General features: G+C 40.4%; 1 protein-coding gene across 1 annotated transcript; it reads left to right on the top strand.

Moving 5' to 3' along the window:
- Positions 1–5,563: 5,563 nt before the first annotated feature.
- LOC139308232 (cytochrome P450 2H1-like) lies at positions 5,564–20,948 on the top strand. The gene is made up of 9 exons (XM_070931718.1): positions 5,564–5,752; positions 9,113–9,275; positions 13,658–13,804; positions 14,231–14,391; positions 14,649–14,825; positions 17,391–17,532; positions 18,551–18,738; positions 20,320–20,461; positions 20,763–20,948. The coding sequence occupies exons 1-9, from the start codon at positions 5,564–5,566 to the stop codon at positions 20,942–20,944; spliced, it is 1,491 nt and encodes a 496-aa protein (XP_070787819.1). The 3' UTR covers positions 20,945–20,948.
- The last annotated feature ends 1,360 nt before the right edge of the window (positions 20,949–22,308 follow it).

A 22,308-nucleotide genomic window follows, 5' to 3' on the forward strand; every position in this document is an offset into this window, starting at 1 on the left:
TGGCATATGACCATTTTTCACACTTAACGACAATTGCAGTATCCCCATGGTCACATGATCCAAATTTAGATATTTGGCAACTGATACATTTTTGACGGTTGCATGTCATAAATACGACCTGACAAGCAGAATCAGTTGGGAAGCCGGATTCATGTTACTAACTTAACACAACGAGTGATCCACTCAACAACTGTGGCAAGAAAGGTCATAAAATGGGGCAAAATTCACCTCACAACTGTCTCACTTAGCAACAGAATTTTTGGACTCAATTGTGGTCATAAGTCGAGGACTACCTATATTCGTATTCTTTAGACAGCCAAGAGGCCCAGGCATTCATGACTATAGAAAATCAACTTGAATGTCCATTGGAAACGAGGCTGAAACAAAGCCCTTTGCACTTTGGGCACATCCATAGTGATGCCTCTGGAAAAGATAAAACAGGTAGTCCTCAATTTACAACCACAATTGAGCCCAAAATTTCAGTTGTTAAGTGAGACATTTATTAAGTGAGTTTAATTTATTAAGCATCCCTGGCCTGCTCTTGAGTTGCCATAGGCAAGGGAGATGGGAAACCAGCGAAGCAGCACGGCAGCCAAAAACAAAAGCACATTCCAGACATACCTCTCTCAAAGCTGTCTCCGAGGGTTACCCACAGCAGCCAGAGGAGAGTGATCTCTACAACCCACGAAATTGCTCCGAATGTGACTGATGACATACCCTGGGGGGAGGGGGAAACAGGGTCAAGATTGGGCCATAAATTACATAGGGTCAGAGTTGGCTTCACTTGGAAGTACTGACATGAATCTCCTAATAAATAACTGGATTTCTTTTGAAGCTTGGCTTGAGGCTCATGATTTAATTAGGGCATCCGTAGGAACCCTGACACCATTTTATGATCATTCTTGCCACAGTTGTTAAGCGAATCTAACCCGCTGTTAAGTGAATCTGGCTTCCCCGTTGACTTTGTTTATTAGAAGGTTGTAAAAAGTGATCACATGACATTGAGACAGCAATGGTCATAAATATGAACCAGTTGCCAAGCATCTTGAATTTTGATCATATATGAGCACGAGGATGCTACAAAGGTGGTAACTGGAAAAAACTTTTCCATGCCATTGTAACTTTGAATGGTGACTAAATGAACTGTTGTAAATCGAGGATTACCTGTATTGGGCAAGGTAGATGTAAGGAAAACAAGAGGTCAGAACATTAGGTGACCAGATGGAGTACAGAACAGGAAATTACAGGATTGCACCTCTAATAATTGTGTAATGCAACAAAAAACAGGACAGTTTGGAGAACGTCTATCCATAGAGTCAGCTACAACTCACTGGGATATAATATACAACATCCTTCCAGGAACTTGAAGAACGTTACCATATTTCTCCTTTCCTTGCCTTTTCCCAAGACTATTTAATTCCATCAATCTTTCCTCATGGTTTTGAGTCCCCGGTCATTCTTGTTGCACTTCTACGCATCTTTTCCAGTTTATTTGAATTGTTACAGTGTGGTGCCTAAACCTAGACACAGTATTCAAAGCGGGGTCTGATAAGTGTAGAATAAAATAGAATTACTTTCTGTTCTTTATTTGCAGCAGGAAAAAAAAACAGCTGTACAGTTTGTTGTAATAATAATGTGGCACTGTTATAAAAGCCTCGTATCCAACCTCATGTATATACCTGCAGCACACAGGGTGTGATAGCAGGGGGTGGGAAGATCCCACAAATCAGGAAATTGTCTGCTCATTGTTGATGTTGTCATACCAAAGGAATAAATTCTCTACAATGTTGCATCTTTTCAGTATTCAAATGAATTATTATGTTCCACTCTGTCACTCCTGGATTAATTTTGTGGACAAATGTTTATCCTTGGCAATTTTCTGTCAGGATAGTATGAAGGTTCTGACAGTAGCAGCCGGTTTAGCAGCAACTCAGTGTTTCATCCAAAAATATTATGCAGTATTTTGCATAGAAATACTTCAATGTGGATGCAAGGGGAAACTTTCAGTTCTTTGCAATATTTGCCACTGGAATCATAGCGATACACACCCACTTGATGTTGGTGCACAAAAATTTTATAAGGGGAAAAGGACAAGCAGTCACATATACTATTCTGAATCCCATTCTAATCAAACCATTATGTGCCAGGGTTTTTTAAAAAAATTAAGCAATATTTCCCATCCCCATCCTGCTTTGAAACCAAGACGTGATAACCCAGCACCATTTCACCATATATTTTAAATTGAGTAATGGGTATTGTTCCTCTTCCCTGTAAAACATGTGGAGAGAGGAAGTGATGGCTAGCTCCTAATTGGGGTTGTCTCCAAGATAGTCTCCTCAACTATCTTGATCAGCCAGAGGGAGTACTGTGCAGTCTGAGGACCTTTGTGCAGCAGGATGAAAATATTTCTGATAGTTTGGAGGATGAATCTGGCAGCCTAAGATTAGTTGTAAAATCTAGGAATCCTGTAAGGATATCATGCTCTTGTTTTCTGTTATGAAGGTCTTGAAGCCAGTACTCAACATGCCTATTAAACTAATCTGAGTTGTCATAACTTGCAAATGAAAAACTGGTTTTTCAGAGTGAGCTACATTTCTGCAGTAAAAGAGTTCATGCTGCCTGAGGCTTAAAGCTCAAACCACTGGAGTCTGAGGCAGAGTAATTTCCAGAGCAACTGTGAAGGAAAGGGGAAAATTCTTTACCAGAAAAAAAGTATGTCCCAGCAGACTTGAGCAAACCAGAATAATTTTTTTCTATCTGTTTTTCTTCTTTTTCTTTTCCATTGGTATACCAGCTTTACAGTTGATGCATGTTTCTAAGATGTGGGATACATGTTGTCTGTTTAGTGGCTGCCTCATTTAGCAACCATTTGCAGTTATGACAGCGGTGAAAAAAAATAACTTTATGATTAATTCTTGCATTTACAATCTTGGCCGGTTTGTAAAGCAAAGGAAAGCTGAAATAAGCTCATAAGCAACTGACAGCCAGTCATTTGGTAACCATTCATAGTCAAAGTAGCCACAGAACAGTTGCTTTGCAGCTTGTAAAATACTTACAGGCGTTATAAAGCAATAGCAGATCTCCTTCAAGACATGACTGCATTTTGGGCGCTTGGCAACCTGTTCATATTTACAATGGATCGGCAAGGGCCCTCCGATCATGTGATCATCATTTGCAAACTTCTCTGCCAGCTTCAGGAGAAGCTGGCAGGAAATGTTGCAAACTGGACAAAAAGATTTGAGGTTTGTTCTCCCGATATGCTGGGAGATTTTCCCCTCTGCTCCGTGTAGGGAGGGGCAATCCTGTACACTGGACGAACAGACCTCATATCTGGCAACAATGTTGGCAAAGCCAAAGAGGAGGTGGACACTAGCAAAAGAGGTGGGTTCTAGAGGAGAAGATGCTAAGGGGTCTAAGCCCTTGCCTTCTAAAACACGGAAGCTCAGAGCCTTTCAGCACACTGACCTCGCTAGTGTTTTTCTCTCCAGAGGAAAAAACATTAACAAGCACCATTGTTACCATGTAATTTGGAAAAAGAGCCTTTCAAGCCATTACAAGATTGGAACCAGCGTATAGGATGGAGCAAGATGATGGAAAGGTAAATGAACTTAGGCATGGTGGGGCACTGAGAGGATCAGTGGGCCTGGCCACCCGCTGCCTCCCAAAGGACAGCAGGTTTTGGTATGCAGGTGGGCACCAGGCTTCTTACCGTCTCCCCCATTCCCTGAGGCATCTGCACAGTCGCTTAAAAGCTGCAACAGAGAAGGCTCGGGTTGTGATCGTTAAATAAGGCTGTCGGGTGTCTCACTTAACAACCACAATGACAGCCAAAAATTCCAAACTCAATTGTGGTCATAAGTCAAGGACTACCTCTAGTCATACTTTCACTGCTAGAGATTGCTTCAGTGAACAACTGAGTTGCCAGTTCCAATTGTGATCACTAAATGAGGATCACATACCGTATTTTTTGGCATATAAGATGCACTGGAGTATAAGATGCAGCTTAGTTTTTGGGGAGGGAAATGGGGGGGGGGGAAATCTGCCTACCAGGTATTCATCTGGCTAGCATCCTTTGTCTGGTCAGCTTCATCACATTAGTTTGCTGGTTTTTATCCGCTGCTTGGGGATAAAAAACAGCTTCTAAAGCACAACTGATCTTTGGAGAGAGAAGCAATGAGAAAAGCAGGCAAACCACAGAGATCGCGTTACGCACTAGCACCTCATTAGGGCTGAAAAAAAGCTTCACAGCTGAGAGTCGGAGGGAGGGGAGGGGAGGGGGGGAGATCGCTTCACTGAAAAAAAGCTTCTAAAGCACAGCTGAGATTCAGAGGTAGATCTAGCACCTTAGGGCTGAAAAAAAGCTTTGAAAAAGCTACATTCAGAGTATAAGACACACCCAAATTTTCAGCCTCTTTTAGGAGGGAAAAAAAGTGGATTTTATACTCTGAAAAATACGATATATAAATCTACTAAATCCATTATGAAGAGGAAAAGTGTCATTCTGTGAAGAATCCCCCAAACTGGTGCTTTCATGCTTTCAATATATTCATTTTAGTTCATGTTGCAAATTGACTTGGCTGGTCCAGTTTTTTTAAAATGACAGTCCTTGGAGGTTCTGTTCACACTTAAAAAAAGCTTGTGTATTTTTCCAGTGCATCCAGTGGTGGGTTCCTCCCGGTTCTGCCCGGTTCCGCCGAGCCGCTAGCGGTGACAATATGATGTCACTGAACCGGTTCTGGCCACCCGCCACCCCCGTGTTATTCTTACCTTTTATTTGGCCTCACCCCCAATCTATTACTGCCTCCTGAGTCCCAGCTGATGGCTAGAGGGAAAAAAACCTGTTTAAACTCTTGCCATGGGGCTTCAAAGGGCCGCCCTACAGCTGATCAGTGTTAAAAGAAAACAAATGAATAGACCAGTGCCTGCAAAAATAAATGGGTAGACCAGTGCCTGCAAAAATACATGAATAGATCAGTGCCTGCAAAAATAAATGGGTAGACCAGCGCCTGCAAAGTAACGGGCGAGCTCCCATTACTTGTCCCAGCTTCTGCCAACCTAGCAGTTCGAAAGCATGTAAAAAATGCAAGTAGAAAAATAGGGACCACCTTTGGTGGGAAGGAAATAGCGTTCCGTGCACCTTTGGTGTTTAGTCATGCCGGCCATGTGACTATGGAGGTGTCTTTGGACAGCGCTGGCTCTTTGGCTTTGAAACGGAGATGAGCACTGCCCACTAGAGTTGGGAACGACTAGCACATATGTGCGAGTGGAACCTTTACCTTTACCTTACGTTCATTTTTACGAATACAGTACAATGTAAATTTTGTAGGTATTGCAGGTATTTGCCTGTAGCTGTAGGGTCAAACTCTACATGCTCAAAGCTTTCCTCACAAAAACAGGAAACTTCCAGAAGAATCTGATCTGGCAAAAGATTTAAGACCTGTACGTGCAGCAGGATCTGTTTTACTTGAATGTGTTTGGCTAACTACAGCCCCTCCTTCCTCTCACTGGTTTTCTACATCTTGGGTGATGAAACTGATTTCGGTCAATTCTAAGACTTTGACTCATGCTTTGCGCGATGGAGCCTTTTGGACTCACTGGTATTCTCCTGCTCTTTGGGACCTGCCTTCTTTTCATGGCAATCCGGAGAAAGACTTCTGAAAGGAGAAGGATGCCTCCTGGCCCTTTCCCTCTCCCATTGATTGGAAACTTTCTGCAGCTGGATACCAAGAATTTTCCCAGGTCCTTGGAAAAGGTAAACAAGCACAATGGAGAGCATGATTGATTGATTGATTGATTGATTGTTTCATTGACTGACTGACTGACTGATTAGCTATACGGGTAGTCCTCAACTTACGTCCACAATTGAGCCCAAAATTGCTGTCCTTGAGAGAGACATTTGTTAAGTGAACTTTGCCCCATTTTACGATCTCTCCTGCCACAGTCATTAAGTGAATCACTGCAGCTGATAAGTTAATAACACAGTTGTTAAGTAAATCTGGCTTCCCGATTGATTTTGCCTGTCAAAAGGTTGCAAAAGGTGATCACGTGACCCTAGCACACAGCAGTGGTCATAAGTATGAACCAGTTGCCAAGCATCTGAATTTTGATCACGTGAGCATGGAGATGCTAGGAAGGTTGTAAGTGTGAAAAATGGACATAAGTCACTTTATTCAGTGCCATTGTAACTTTGAATGGTCACTATAAATGAACTGTTGTGAGTCGAGGACTAGCTGTACAAAACTAGATACTGGCATCAAATATGCAATATTAGAGTACTACTTAAAAGAGAACAGTGGCTTAATCTTCTTGTGTTGGAATGCAAGTGTGGTCACTTCCACTCCTTCCAGATCAAGAAAGAATGCATTCTAGTTACAGCAAGGAACTAGAAGATACTGGATGTAAAATTATCATGTCAGGTTCATAACCATTTCTGCTTCTTACTAACTGGGAGAAAATCCTGTTCAACTCAGATCAGGCAGCAATGCAGCAAGAAGCTCAAACTGGGTATCTTTTCTTTCTTGACTAATTGGGAGTATCATTTCAGAGAAAGAGAGAACTTGTGCTGTTGTGGTGGTCTCATGCGGTTGAGTAAAACCCAGAGAAGTAGGGCAAGAATAGAATAGAATATAATTTTTTATTGGCCAAGTGTGATTGGACACACAAGGAATTTGTCTTGGTGCATATGCTCTCAGTGTACATAAAAGAAAAGATATGTTAATCAAGAATGATAAGGTACAACACTTAATGATAGTCATAGGTTACAAATAAGCAATCAGGAAACAATATCGATATAAATCGTAAGGATACAAGCAACAAAGTTACAGTCATACAGTCATAAGTGGAAGGCGATGGGTGGTGAGAACGATGAGAAGATTAATAATAGTGCAGACTTAGAAAATAGTTTGACAGTGTTGAGGGAATTATTTGTTTAGCAGAGTGATGACGTTCAGGAAAAACTGTCCTTGTGTCTAGTTGTTCTGGTGTGCAGTGCTCTATAGCGTCGTTTTGAGGGTAGGAGTTGAAATAGTTTATGTCCAGGATGTGAGGGGTCTGTAAATATTTTCACAGCCCTCTTTTTGACTCCTGCAGTATACAGGTCCTCAATGGAAGGCAGGTTGGTAGTAATTGTTTTTTCTGCAGTTCTAATTGTCCTCTGAAGTTTGTGTCTGTCTTGTTGGGTTGCAGAACCAAACCAGACAGTTATAGAGGTGCAGATGACAGACTCAATAATTCCTCTGTAGAACTGTGGAGGAAGTCAATATAGAAGAAAGGGTGAGAGGAAAATGCCTCTGGAAGAAATTCCCAGATATCGTTCTGACAGAGGCAATCTTCACTGTTCAGTCTCATGAGCACATGCAGTTGGAAAGGGGTGAGGCAAAGAAAACTGGGCGATAGTCTGACTTTGGAGCTTGACTTCGGAAGTTGTGGGAGCTTCATCACTGGAGGCTTTCAAGCAGAGACTGGACTGCCATTTGTCAGCAATGGTGTAGGGTCTCCTGCTTGGGTTGGACTAGATGACCTCCAAGGTCCCTTCCAACTCTGTTAATCTGTAAATCTGGATGAAACCCTGTCCATTGCCTACATTTAGCACCTAACAGACTGACCCCTAGCAATGTGGCTGGAGAAGAAAAGTTGCCCTTTTGGAAAGCTCCCGGAGTGACTTAAATGATCGTAGCAAATTAATAGTCCGTTCATACAACTTTGAAATCTAAAGACATGAGAAACAAGGAGGAAAACAAGTTAACTCAGGCACAATTCTGCCTGTAACACAGATGTGGAGAAAGTTTTTTGGTCAAGAGCTGCAAGACGTAACATGTTTGGAGTCACTGGGTGGGTGATGGAAAAAAACAGGGTTAGGAGGCCAGAACCAAAATTATGTAGGAATACTATTTTATCTTTTGGATATAGTTATTTTCCTGATCCCCATCTCCCTTCTCCCTCTTAATGGTATCCTTCCTAAATTACTGGGCTGCTGGGAGTTTTTATCACCAGGTCTAAATTAATCTCTTGTAGACCATATTTGAAAGGACCAAAGGTTAGCCATCCTTGTTTTAATTGCCAGCTTTGATGATGTCAGGATGAGGCCCAAATGAAATCACCACATATTCCCCAAGCAATGAGCAACCAACATGATTAGGAGAATGAAGGCTAAAACATATAAAGAACGGTTACAGGAACTGGGCATGGCTAGTCTAGTGAAGAGAAGGACCAGGGGAGACATGATAGCAGTGTTCCAATATTTCAGGGGCTGCCACAGAGAGGAAGGGGTCAAGCTATTCTCCAAAGCACCTGAAGGCCAGGCAAGGAATAATGGATAGAAACTGAACAAGGAAAGGTTCAACCTGGAAATGAGGAGAAATTTTCTGACAGTGAGAGCAATCAACCAATGGAACTGCTTGCCTTCAGAAGTTGTGGGAGCTTCATCACTGGAAGCTTTCAAGAAGAGACTGGACTGCTATCTGTCAGAAATGGGGTAGGTTCTCCTGCTTGGGCAGGGTGGGTGGGTGTTGGACTAGATGACCTACAAGGTCCCTTCCAACTCTGTAAAGATGCTTCTGTACAGCTGGTCCTCCTGAAGGAGAGAGGAACATCTCCAGTTGAGTAGAAATTAGGGCAATGGCAGTTCAAAGTGCATCACAGTCCTATCAACTGTTCCATAAGGGACAAATCATGGTAAGATTTATGATCCTGATCCTTTGGACCTCCAACACAGAGCATATCCTACCCCTATAGAGTAAAAAGGGATTTTAAAAGATCAATAAATTTTATGACTCTGATGGGGACCTGGTCTTTTGAATTACACAGTACTTAGAACTTTAAAAATCCTACAGAATAAAGAGCAGGTTGTGGTCTCTGCTGATGGTCAAAGAAGAGGTTGCCATGTATCTAGTATCAGTCTACAGTGGACCACTAAAAATGAGAAATCTTGCTGTATCAATGTGACTGAAGAATTTATTAGCAGCCTTGTTTGAATGGTTCTCAAACAAGAGAAAGCTGCTTGAGAAAGTGCAAGAAAAGCTTTAATAGCCCCCAGTTCTTCAGAACACCCTTGGTCTTAACTATTGTCAAACGAAACTAAGTCACACCATAGCTTATGGTTTCTCCTCCACAGCTAAATCAGAAATATGGACCGGTATTCACTATCTACTTGGGCTCTATGCCAGCTGTGGTGCTTTATGGACATGACGTAGTGATGGAGGCCTTGGTTGCACAAGGAGATGAGTTTGCGGGCCGAGGAGCATCTCCCATCCTTGCGAAAACCACCAATGGAACAGGTTTGTTTGAAGGGATTAATCCAGGGGTGAAATGCTACCGGTTCGTACTGGTTCGGGCGAACTGGTAACAGTAGTGGCGGGTGGTTCGGAGAATCAGTAGCGGCGGCAACGCAAGGCTCCGCCCGGATGTTGTTACTTCGTGGTTTTAACCTGTTTTTTTACACTCTGCGCATGCGCAGAGGGCCCAAAATTGCATGTGATGAGCGTGCGCACTTCCGAACTGGTAGGAAAGGTAAGTAGATTTCACTCCTGGATTAATCACAAAAAGGGCCAAATCTACACAGGCATGATCAACTCTCCAGACAGAAAAAAAGTAGATTTCAGAAAACAATATATATATATATTTATATATATATATATATATTTTAAATTCTTTTGATGAGACAGACTTTTAGAGGGCAAAAGAGGTACTGGTTCTGGGTTCCTTGCATGGAGATGTTCACTGAAGTCTAATTCTGTATTTGAATGTTCAGATAGATGTTTTATTAAAGGTAAAAGTTAAAAGGTTTCCCCTATCCAATCATGTCCGGCTTCAGGGGGCAGTGCCCTCATTGTTTCCTAGCCATGGAAGGTAGCATTGTCCAAAGATGCTTCCGTGGTCATGTGACCAGCGTAACTATATGCCGAGGTGCACAGAACATTGTTACCTTCCCACTGAAGTGGTACCTATTTATTGTGATGGCACAGTGGTTAGAATGCAGTACTGCAGGCTATTTCTGCTGTCTGCCGGCTGCCAGCAATTTGGCAGTCCGAATCTCACCAGCTCAAGGTTGACTCAGCCTTCCATCCTTCTGAGGTCAGTAAAATGAGGACCCAGATTGTTGGGGGCAATAGGGTGACTCTGTAAACCTCTTAGAGAGGGCTGTAAAACACTGTGAAGCAGTATATAAGTCAAAGTGCTATTGCTACTCGCATTTGTATGCTTTCGAATTGCTAGGTGGGCAGGAGCTGAGGCAAATAACGGGAGCTCACCCTGTCATGCAGCAGTCAGGTTTTGAACTGCCTACCTTCCGGTCAACAAGCCCATCATCTAAACCGCTAGGCCACCGTGCCCCCTTTATTCAAGGCAGCAAAGCTAGTCAGTTAAAGCAGTGTTTTTCAATCCCAGAATTAAAGTTGGCAGATTTGTAAAACCCTGAATTAAAATACATCAGCAAACATCATTTCAAGTCTCCCCCCTCTGCCCTCATCATTACTTGGATATTGATTTCAATATATACCAGTAAAAAGAAATGGAGAAAAGTTACATTAAATGGGACGTAATGAGAAAAATGTGTGAAGGGGGAAATCTTCCAATGAACCTTTTCTCAAACTCTTTAAAAAGACCCTGAAGGAAGTAGGTGGGTGTATTTCGGCCTGAGTTGAAAACAGCTGAATGCTTGCCCTTCAATCTTACCTAGTTATTATCAACTGCTTATCTGCACTGAATTCCTTTCTAAAGACTTAAGAAATCCACAATGACTAGGAAGGGATTTCAAAACAAAAGGGGATTAAAATGTACATGAAAGAGCTGAAAATAACTAACTCAGTTGGAAATGAGGCTAAAATGCAAAGAGGATTTTAACTCTGTTAAGCATTTAGTTTAAAAATTTAAACAGGACCAGAAGCTGGAATGGGAGAAATTCTTTATTTCAGTTTTTTAAAAAAAGATTTAGTAAGTAGAAGTAGTCCACGACATACAACAGTTTATTTAGTGACTGTTCAGAGTTACAACGGCATTGAAAAAAAGTGATTTATGACCATTTTTCACCCATATGACTGGCAGTATCCCCATGGTCACATGAACAAAATTCAGATGTTTGGCAACTGACTCATGGTTATGACGGTTGCAATGTACCGGAGTCATGTGATCACTTTTTGTGACCTTCTGACAAGCCAAGTCAATGGGAAAGCCAGATTCACTTAATAACTGAGTTACTAACTTATCAACTGCAGTGAGTCACTTAACAACTGTGGCAAGAAAGGTCATAAGACGGGGCAAAGCTCACTTAATAACTATGTCACTTAGAAATGTTGGGCTCAATTGTGGTCATAAATCGAGAACTACCTCTACATCTGAAAGAGTTCATCTCTTAGGCAAGAATTATCAAGGAAAATACTAGATGTTGCTCAGTTGGTCAAGTTTCTGATTAAAGTACTACATTAGTGCCTCTAGCATAAAAAAGATTGAAGAAGATAGTACGTTATGTTATGTTAACATATTCCTGATTGATGCTGGCAAAATTGTAACAGGCAAAAAAACTTCCATATAAGAGGCATGAGTGAAAAAGCTGAGAACATTCATGTAATCATGAGCCTCGAGCCAAGCTTCAAAAGAAATCCAGTTATTTATTAGGAGCTCCATGTCGGCAGGTTCCCAAGTAAAGCCAACTCTGACCCCATGTAATTTATGAACCTAATCATGACCCTGTTTCCCCCCTTCCCCCAGGCTGTGTCATCAATCACATTCGCCAACAGAGCAATTTCATGGGTTGTAGAGACCATTCCCCTCCGGCTGCTGTGGGTAACTCTGAGAGACAGCCTTGAGAAAGATATGTCTGGTATGCACTCCTGTCTTTGGCTGCCAGCTGCTTCGTCAGTTTCCCATCCCCCTTGCCTATGTCAACTCAAGAGCAGGCCAGGGATGCTTTGCAAGTTGACAACTAACATGATAAATCCTTATCCTCCTTATCTAAATAGAACATACAGTACTCTAGTACATACACACAGCATTTCGCACACTTTTACACACACACACTTACAAAACTGAAAACATCAAGACATTATAATTACATTTCCAAATGAATCTACTAGAGGTAATTTACACGAAAAATGTAAAAATGTACTTTGGTAACATCAAACCCCAATAGAAATCTCACATGTATCTTCTCAATATTCAGTGAGATGCTGGCAAGGCTGTAAACCGAAGGGAACATTCTTCCACTTTTATTGGGAATGTGATAAAGTATCAGACTTTCAGAGGAGCGTGTTTAAAGAAATGTCTTAAATTACAATTTAAAAAAAAAGTCAATTCTATCTGAAGCTGGATCCTGGCAGTCACTCAGAGTCAACCGGGGTGAAATGCTCCTGGTTCGGACCGGATCGCCTGATCCAGTAGTGATCGTGGTGGCTGGTTCGAAGAACTGGTAGCGATCGCGACACGAGGCTCCGCCCACCTGCCCGGTTGTCATTACTTCCTGGTTTTAACCAGGAAGTAATGTGTTTTGTACCCTCTGCGCATGTGCAGAAGATTTCGCTTTTTTGCTTTTAAAAGTTAAAAAAAGGCTCTGACGATCACAGCTGAGCTGCGCAATCGTCAGAGCCTTTTGGTTTACTTTTAAAAGCATTTTTTTACAACCTATTCGCCCGAACAGGTTTGTAAAAAAATGCTTTTAGAAGGTACAAAAAAGGCTCTGATGATCACAGCTGAGCTGCGCACCTCACATTTGGTGTGTGGTGGGCAATGTGTATGTGCGCGCATGTGTAACCAGCAAACCGGTAGTAAACTGGTTCAGATTTCACCACTGGAGTCAACATTGACTGAAAGGTACCAACCCCCACCTCCACCGAAATAGAAATATTTGGATGACTTGAAAATATATGGTCTGTAGCTTTACTTGAAAAAATACTCTGGTAAAATCCATTGTGTGGCAAACCACAGGATTGAATCATTGTTTAAGAACAGGGGTATCCAACCCTGGCAACTTTAAGACTTGTGGATGTCAACTCCCAGAATTCCCCAGCTAGCATGTAAGATGAACTTCCGGGAGTGGACTTCTGTGGACTTTTGGGAATTGAAGTCCATCAATCTTAAAGTTGCCAAAGTTGGACGCTCCTCTTTTAGAAGGAGTAGTGGAATTTCATTCATTATTTATATAAGAGAGAAGCATTCTGGAAACAACTTTTTATCAAATATTGTGAGCATGTTAAAATGTAATAGCACTATGTGGATTTTTGAAGTTCAAATAAACTTTTAATTGGAGGGACAGATGAGGTGGTGTATGTTTGACTTTTTGTTTGCTTGTTTGTTTCTATGAAAACCAAGTGCAATTCAAAAGAAAGACCATTGGTTAGTAGTTATTGTATTTACTAAGCTGAAGAAGCTTCCAGATTCAATACACAGTTTGAAAAGGCTCAAGTAGCAAAGGAGAGACAAGACTGTCTGGTTGCTGGGTGATCAGAAGGAACACTGTTTAATTATTTCCATAGTATAACATTGCACATTGCATTGCCTCATATTTCTCCATCACAAACAATTGGATAAACAGCACAAGAATTTTTTCATTAGCATTATGAAAAATACACTTGTTGTGCAATGTATTTTAAGAAATCCAGTGACAGGCTTTTCAACCATTGTGAGCAATCTCTTCTTTCATTCATTTTCATTTCTTTGCTCTCCTCAGGAATTGGCTTCAGCAATGGAGAAACCTGGAAACAACTTCGTCATTTTGGAGAAACCACACTGGACATGTTGGGCAGGGGCCAGAATATTGAGAAGAAAATCCAGAAAGAAGCTGGTTTCTTAGTGGAGAGACTGAAGAGCACAAATGGTAAGAATTCAGTGCCTTACTCAAGGTGGTCTTCTCTAGCAAACGTGTTGAAGTAGACTCAAGAAGCAAAAGTTAGAAAAATAAGGAAAAGGCTAGGAACATTTGGAGCATCCCAAAAGGTATCATGGATGTATAAGCAAAAGGTACATTCAGCAATGTACCTTTTGCTTATCATTCAGCAATGAATGATATCTTTTCATTCAGCAATGAAAAGTTAAGACCTTTCTTCTTAGATGAGAGCAGGGTTTTCCAACATTGGCAACTTTAAGACTTGTGGATTTCAACTCCCAGAATTCCCCAGCCAGCTAAGGAGTTGAAGTCACCAGGTCTTAAAAGTTGCTGAGGTTGAATATCCCTGGATTAGAGTTTAGTAATCTAGGATGTTCATCCCTCCATCTTGGAAATAATATATTTGTTCATTGGCAGGAAGGACATTTGATCCCACCAGTCTCCTCAGCCAGACAACAACCAACATCTTATGTTCAATTGCCTTTGGGAAACGCTTTAATTATGAGGACAAGGATTTCCTGAGATTTCTTCACTTGTTGAATGAAAATGCCAACCTTCAATCTAGCACAATGACAAAGGCAAGTATAGGAGGGGATCACGCAACGGAATTTCCATTCCAGATGTGAGGTGGGCTAGGATAACCCTGCAAACATTAGGAATGTGGAGAGAAAAAGTATCAAGCCTTCGGTATTTCTCTCCCCACTGCAAAATAATTAATGCTGAACTAGCTGGCTGTGAAAGTCTGAGAGTTGAACTCCACACATCTTAAAGCTGCTGAGATTGACAAACACCCGTCTAGCACATCATCATGACTTTTCCCACCTTGTCTTCACAGCTATACAATATTTTTCCAACAATCTTGGATTATCTTCCTGGATCTCATCAGAAGATATTTAAAAATACAGAGGAGGTAAAACAGTTTGTGTCAAGGCAGGTGGATATGCACCAGAAGACCCTGCAGCCTGAGCATCCAAGAGATTTTATTGATGCCTTTCTTATCAAAATGGAGCAGGTAATGGGGATCAAAGGATTCCTGAGGCAACTCCTCAGGTCAGCCTTTTTTTTTTTTTTTAATTTGATTTATATGCCGCTCTTCTCCGGAGACTCAGGGCGGCTTACAATGCGTTAAGCAATAGCCTTCATTCTTTTGTATATTTTTATACAAAGTCAGCTTATTGCCCCCACAAACTGGGTCCTCATTTCACCTACCTTAGAAAGGATGGAAGGCTGAGTCAACCTTGAGCTTTGGAGAGATTCGAACCAGCAGAAATTGCAGGCAGCTGTGTTAATAACAGGGTGCATTAACCACTGTACCATCAAGCCTTGTTTAATGGCTAAAGTAAACAGCCATGGTTGCAGGACGTCTGAAGGAGGCAAGACTCCATAAATGCAGATCTTCATTCTCGATCTTATATTTTCTAGAGCAGGGCTGTCAAACTCCCGGCCCACGGGCCGAATGTGTCACATGCTGGCCACGCCCACACCTGGTTTAACAAGTGGGGGGGAGTCCTGATATGTCACGTGACACTGCCATAATGACATGAGTTTGACACCCCTGTTCTAGAGCATAGATGATGGAGGAAGAGGGTGAATGATGTGTATTTTAATGTATGATGGCAACAGATGACAGCATCTGATCTTTACTTTAAGATAAGTAGGATAAAGTAGACTAAGTAGTATTGGATCTGAATAGAATTAGATGAAAGAGCACTAAGAAAGCCCAGAGCTGTTGATTAGACTAAGGAAAATTAAAAATCCCAGAAAAAACTAGTGACAAATAATATGAGAATTCCCTTTGTATTAATTTATGTTGAGACACAATGTAGAGGAGAGCAAAGAGTGGTAGGAAATCCCTTTCTTGTTCATCTCATTCCTACCACTACTTCTGGATTGAAGAGGAGGTGGGGGGAAAGGCAGTGTATTTGGGCATGGTAGGCATGGTAGACAAGACTAGTAGTCTTGGTATGTAGGGATCTCTTGGCTTTTTATAGTAAAAAAAAAGTGTGAGAAAGAAACCTAAAGAGTTTGGGAAGGTAACATCTCCATGTGGGTCAGCTTTTCAGTGCTCAATTCCAGGCTGAGCTTGCAAACTTTTGCACCCTTTGCATATCTTTTTATAATCACAAGAAAATATCACTGTTATGTCTCTGGCAGATGAATGCATCAATGGAAAAGTTATTGTATGTTATATAAGGTTTTGAATATTGTTGCAAGAATGATTTGCCCCGGCTCTACAGAGTGGGTAGATTCTAGTTGGTGAGAACACTTGGTCTCCTGGCCCTACAGCTCTCCCTGCACCTTGGTGAAGCTCAGGTGTCAGGATACCTGGCCCTATTTCATCATGTTTGATTGACCCAGTGTAGATGGTAGATGCAGGGAAGGACTCCGCTAGGCTGGGACTCTGTAGACAATACTTTCTTAAAAACTAAAACCATAGGCATCCATTAGAGCCAGTACTTTGTTCAGTTTGCATTATTACATCAATATATAAATGACACATTGTGTAATTCTTTACATTTGTCACACCAGTTGGACAACAATTAGATGTGGATGATGTCACTTGCCCCTTTGCCCCTCAACCCCAATCCCAAAGCTGTTCTCTTTTGTCATTGCTCAGCTCTTTCCTAACCAGTTTGGAGGAAGAGAGTAAAAAAGGAGAATTTAATTCCCTTTCTGCCATTTTTTTTACAAGGGGGGAATAAATGGAAAACTGAAAGGAAAGGGTCGGGGTGGAATTTAATTGCCAGTGGAATAACAGCACTCAAGTGGAAAATGGGTTAAATATCACGTTTCCCACCATTTCTCTTTCTTCATCGGTTGAGTAGTGCTTGAGGCCAGAACAAGTGTTTAAAAGATTTGTTTTCAACTTTTAAAAGTGTCAGGCAGACTAAGGAAGGATGATGGTGATTTATCTTCAGTCTTCTTTCACCTCTATCTCTATTTCTAATAGTTATAGGTACAATCTAACGAAGGTAGCTGGAAGAGATTGTGTCTCAGTCCCTAAAGTGTCTTTAGAGACTAGACTGTTCTTGAATTACTGAGGACTGTTACTGCACAACTATTCTGCATGTGTTTGTTTCATCCTTTTCCTCATTAAGACACTGTGTTATAATTTATTTGTTGAGCTTGTTCATGTCTGGAATACCATATATCCAACTATTGATTAAAACATTTTGATTCTGTGAAGTATAACAACGCCCTTGGAGAGAGTGATGTAAGATGTAAGCACACAGCCACATAGAGATGGGACTTACATTACATTAAGCCAATGTTTGCCTAAGTATAGGTTACTGAATAAATCATAATTCATAGAACACATTAAGCCTTAAATTATGACTTACAAATCTCAATGGGTTCATACAACATTCTAAGAGAAAGAAAGAAAGAAAGAAAGAAAGAAAGAAAGAAAGAAAGAAAGAAAGAAAGAAAGAAAGAAAGAAAGAAAGAAAGAAAGAAAGAAAGAAAGAAGAAAGACTTTGTGTGATGGAAACCTATAAACTCATAAAGTAAGAGTTGTTTTGTTTACGTCAACAATGCCTTTCTAAATATTTGTCCTCTATCTCAACACTTTGTACAGGAGAGACAGAATAGCCATTCTGCCTTTGATCTTCCCGGTTTGGTTAGAAGCACGTTAGACCTTTTCACTGGAGGAGCACAATCAACCAGCCTTGTCCTAAAATATGGACTTCTGGTCCTCATGAAGTACCCCAAAGTACACGGTAAGATAATAATATTGGATTTCCCTATTTAAGTTTTATATAGAAGTGTACTCATCCATGGTGAAAACAAATGTAAACTCAGAAGGCCTATTTTTCTGTGTTCGCAATAAGGGATTTTTTTGTTTTTGTTTTTTAAAATAAATATACAAATATTAAAAATGCAGAGTTAAAAAGAAACCAATGGTGAAAAAGAAGATGAATAGAATTCTTTATAGAATTCTTTATTCTTTATTGGCCAAGTGTGATTGGACACACAAGGAATTTGTCTTTGGTGCATTTGCTCTCAGTGTATATAAAAAGACAAGATACATTTGTCAAGAATCACAAGGCACAACACCCAGTGACAGTCATACAGTACAATAAGCAATCAAATCATACTAGGAAACAATATCAATATAAATCGCAAGGATACAAGCAACAAAGTTAACAGTCATGCAGTGGGAGAAGATGGGCAACAGGAAAGATGAGATGACCAATAGCAATAGTAGTGCAGCCTAATGTGAATAGTTTGACAGTGTTGAGGGAATTATTTGTTTAGCAGAGTGATGGCGTTCAGGAAAAAACTGTTCTTGTATCTAGTTGTCTAGGTAGAAAAACAGAGTAAAAACCTAAGGGTGTAAAACAGAATTATTGTTGTTCATTCATTCGCCATTCAATTTTGAATAGTTCTGCAGCAAATACAGGTAACATTTTGTCAGAATTTATTTAAACGCTGTAATCAATGATTAGTGATAGAAAACTTTATACTTACATTTTATATAATGGAGACATGGAGATCAAAATTCAGAAATAGCCTGATAAACAGGATTCAATACATACAGTACATTGATAAAAATTGTTTGAAAGCCAAGAAATACCATGGCATTTTACCTGTTAGATAAAGATTCCACTGTTAGATTCCACTGGATCAGAATATTCTTAGATGTTCTTAATATGGAGAACTATGCAGATGTCTTTGCTCAGCTATGGAGCAAACTCTGCAGGGAAGTTTGTGTTACAACCACCTTTTTCTATCCAGAGAAAATTCTTCAAGAAATTGATTCCGTGATTGGCCCATCCCAAACACCTTGCATGGCAGATCTTGATAAGATGCCCTACACTGATGCTGTAATCCACGAAATTCATCGGTGCCTAGCTCTTGTGCCACTGAACTTGCCACATGCGGTGATCAAGGATACTTTCTTCAGGCAGTATTTCATTCCCAAGGTGAGCCTGGCTGCTACGTATAATCTCCATTTAGAGCTTTGTACATATCTGCCATGTTCTCATTCCTTCTTAATTAGCAGGCATATTATAATTGTTAATTTGGCATAAAAGACAAACGTATGAGAATACACCAGTGGTGGGATTAATTTTTTTTTATTAACAGTAAAACAGTGTGGCAGGGGAAGGATACTGCAAAATCCCCATTTACTCCCAATCAGCTAGGAGTCGGGAGGCAGAGAATAGATGGGGGTGGGGCCAGTCATAGGTAGTATTTACTGGTTCTCCGAACTACTCAAAATTTCTGCTACCAGTTCTCCAGAACTGGTCAGAACCTGCTGAATGCCACCTCTGGAATACACCCATTTGACTTAAATTGCAGTTGCAGTAAATACATATCAAATTTAGCTTTTTGCTTGGTTTAAAAAAAATACTTTGGGCATGTCATTTAAAAGTCAGATTCATAGCTCAAAACAAATTCACGAATGAAGGCGAATATATGTGTCCCGGGATAAAGTTGCAGGATGCAATCTGGGTCAGTCACCGGGACCAGAGATCTCGTCTTCCAAGCTTTCAGACTCATGCTGGAGCCCATTTTCAGGGAACTGCTCTCTAGCAGAATGTGTGCTGTTCTGTGTGTGGTATTTATAGTCCCTGTTGTAAGTGGCTTTTTAGATATGATTGGGGTGTGTTGATGGCTGGCTTTTAAGTCATTAGCTGTCCTTTGCTGACCAGTCCTCGCTTTCTAAGTACTTGATAGGCTGGTGGTAAATCAGCACTCCTGTTGACTGACGAGGATCCTGTTTCCCAGGCTTCAATCACAAATTGGGTCACTCTGCCATAAGGCATCCTTTCACAGACTGATAGATGCATGCCTAAAGGAATCCTGGGAGTTGCAAATATGTGTGATTTTAGATGAAGGATGGCTGATTCTCAGTAAGCATTCCACGCACTTGTAACAGAAATATTTAACACTATTGGTCCATGAACTATTTACATCGATGTAATACATCACTGCAGCTGTGTCCAGTCTCAGTGCATCACTAGGAATGGCTGGTGGGTTCTCCTATGTTTATATCCACATAGTCCTTGCTAAAGGATTCAGAATAAGCTTTTGAGGGCTGTAATTTCACAAAGGCTGGTAGTAGCTACTAGGAAGAGAGCTGTTTCTATGTGATACCTAAAACATGAAATCTCAAGTCTCTCATATTACATACCGGTACATGGAATTATCCTACTCATTCTTAGACATCACAGCAATTCTACCCACGCCAATTTTAATTATCTCAGAATAATAACATTCCATCTGGTATACACTATGCTGGTTGAGCAGAAACTCCCACAATTCTCTGTTGGTTCTGCTCATTAAGAATTCTGATGGTTATAGTCAGGATCATTCTAGAATACATATCGAAGCATCAGTGGTGTATATTATTTGTTTTAGAGGGGTATCAAACCCCAAATCAACTATTCTAGCACAAAAATGGACTTACCTTGGTGTATGTGCATTTCTGCCAGAATGTTTTTCTCTTTGTTTCTTGAAAAAGAATCTCTTCGACATTGAACTTGTCATTGTCTAACTAGGGAACTACTGTGTTTCCGGCTCTGAAATCCTCTTTGTATGACAGTAGAGAATTCCCTAACCCAGAACAATTTGATGTTGGGCACTTCTTGGACAAAAAGGGAGCTCTGAGAAAGAGCGAATTTTTCATCCCTTTTTCCACAGGTAAAGATATCCTAATTTTAGAGCTGAAATCAAGGGAGAAAATCATGTTAATGTTTATGCTTTTTCTAGATCAATTGTATATTTTATTCACATTTTTTTGAAAGCAGAAATAGAAAAGTAGCCAAACACATTTCTAAATGAATGTAGAAAGGATTACCTTAAATGTCAAAAATAGCTATTAAATGCCTGGGGCTTCCCCCTGTATTAAGTCTGTTATATCTCATATCCCCATTGTTGGACATTTTACTCTTTTAAGCAAGCTGCCACAAATCAATTATTCTTTCCTCATTTTTCCTTGCAGGCAAGCGGGTTTGTCTAGGCAAGAAATTGATAGACATCCTAATATTTATCGTCCTGACAACTATTTTGCAGCATATTACTCTGAAGCCATTGGGGGGTCCTGATGACCTTGATACATCACCAACAGCTGGATTTCTGACAGTTGCCCCCAAATCCTATCAGCTCAGTGTTGCCCCTCGTTAAACAGAATCACTCAACCAACCATACAAAAAGCTCTAAATACTGCAACTGTTTTCATGTCAGACCTTGAAGTTTGTGATCCAGTACCTGATGCGTAGTGCTTGAAAGAAAAGCAACTTCTTTGAATGTTACTGTATTTTTGTGATTTTTTTAGTTGCCTTTTAAAGTGCATGATATTCAAAAAAGTGAAGTATAAATGTTTAAATAAATTTTCTAAAAATGAAAAGCAGATTTTGAGCAAGTGATGGTATAAGAGATCTGTGAGTAAAGGAGAGGACCAGAATTGGATCCCATTATTTTAAGTTCTTATGTTCTTACAAAAAGAAGAGGCAGAAAAATCTTCTTCTCTCCACATTTTCTTTCTTTTTCTTTTTCTTTTTCTTTCTCTTTCTTTCTCTCCTTCTTTCTTTCTTTCCTTTCTTTTCCTTCTTTTTTTCCTTCCTTCCTTTCTTTCTTCTTTGTCTTTCTCTATTTAGTTCTCTATTTATTTATTATTTGAATTTATATACCCACTGCTTTGTTCCACAGATCAACATTTTAAATTAAAAAACTATTATAGTCCACTTACAATCACATATATTCATAACAATCCAGACACTCAGTTTTCCTTTCCTTTCCCTCTCACACAGAACAAATGTTGCAGCACCTAATTGATTTTAGTTGATCTTGTGGTCGAACTAAGCAAGATTGACCCTAGTTAGAACTTAAAAGAGTATTCATCAGGGAATCCAAACAATAACTCAGAGAATGGAAAAATAAAAAACAGAGAAGAAGCAAATTGAGCCGAGGTGGCGCAGTGGTTAGAGTGCAGTACTGCAGCTACTTCAGCTGACTGCTAGTTCAGCAGATCAGTGGATCAAATCTCACCGGCTCAAGGTTGACTCAGCCTTCCATCCTTCCGAGGTGGGTAAAATGAGGACCCAGATTGTTGGGGGCAATATGCTATTTAGTATACTGTCTTTGGTGTAAGCTGCCCAGAGTCCTCGGAGAGTGGGCGGCATAGAGATATGACTAATAAAAAATAATAAAATAAATGCCAAGTCATTTTATATGGTTGCCAAGAAAAAACATGAATGTGTGTCCAACTCAGATTCAGAGGGAATTTTAGCCTTGATAAAGAAAGCAGTAGAACTTGCAAGGAAGATTCAGATGATTGAGGCAATGCTCAGGTCTCAGATATGTCTAAAGCACAGATGACAGTAGCAGTACTGTCCCCCATGAGGGCTGCTCTCATGTCAAATCAATCAACATGCCTTCAAGTATTTCAAAATTCATTCAACAACTTTATTGCAACTGGTGAAGATGATAATATGCTTCACACATGTTGAAATAGTCACTAAAAGACTTAATCAGCATCTACACTCTAT

The sequence above is a fragment of the Pituophis catenifer genome, unplaced genomic scaffold (genome assembly GCF_029215685.1).
Source record: "Pituophis catenifer annectens isolate HBS135680 unplaced genomic scaffold, rPitCat1.0.hap2 SCAF_1, whole genome shotgun sequence".
Lineage (NCBI taxonomy): Eukaryota > Metazoa > Chordata > Lepidosauria > Squamata > Colubridae > Pituophis > Pituophis catenifer.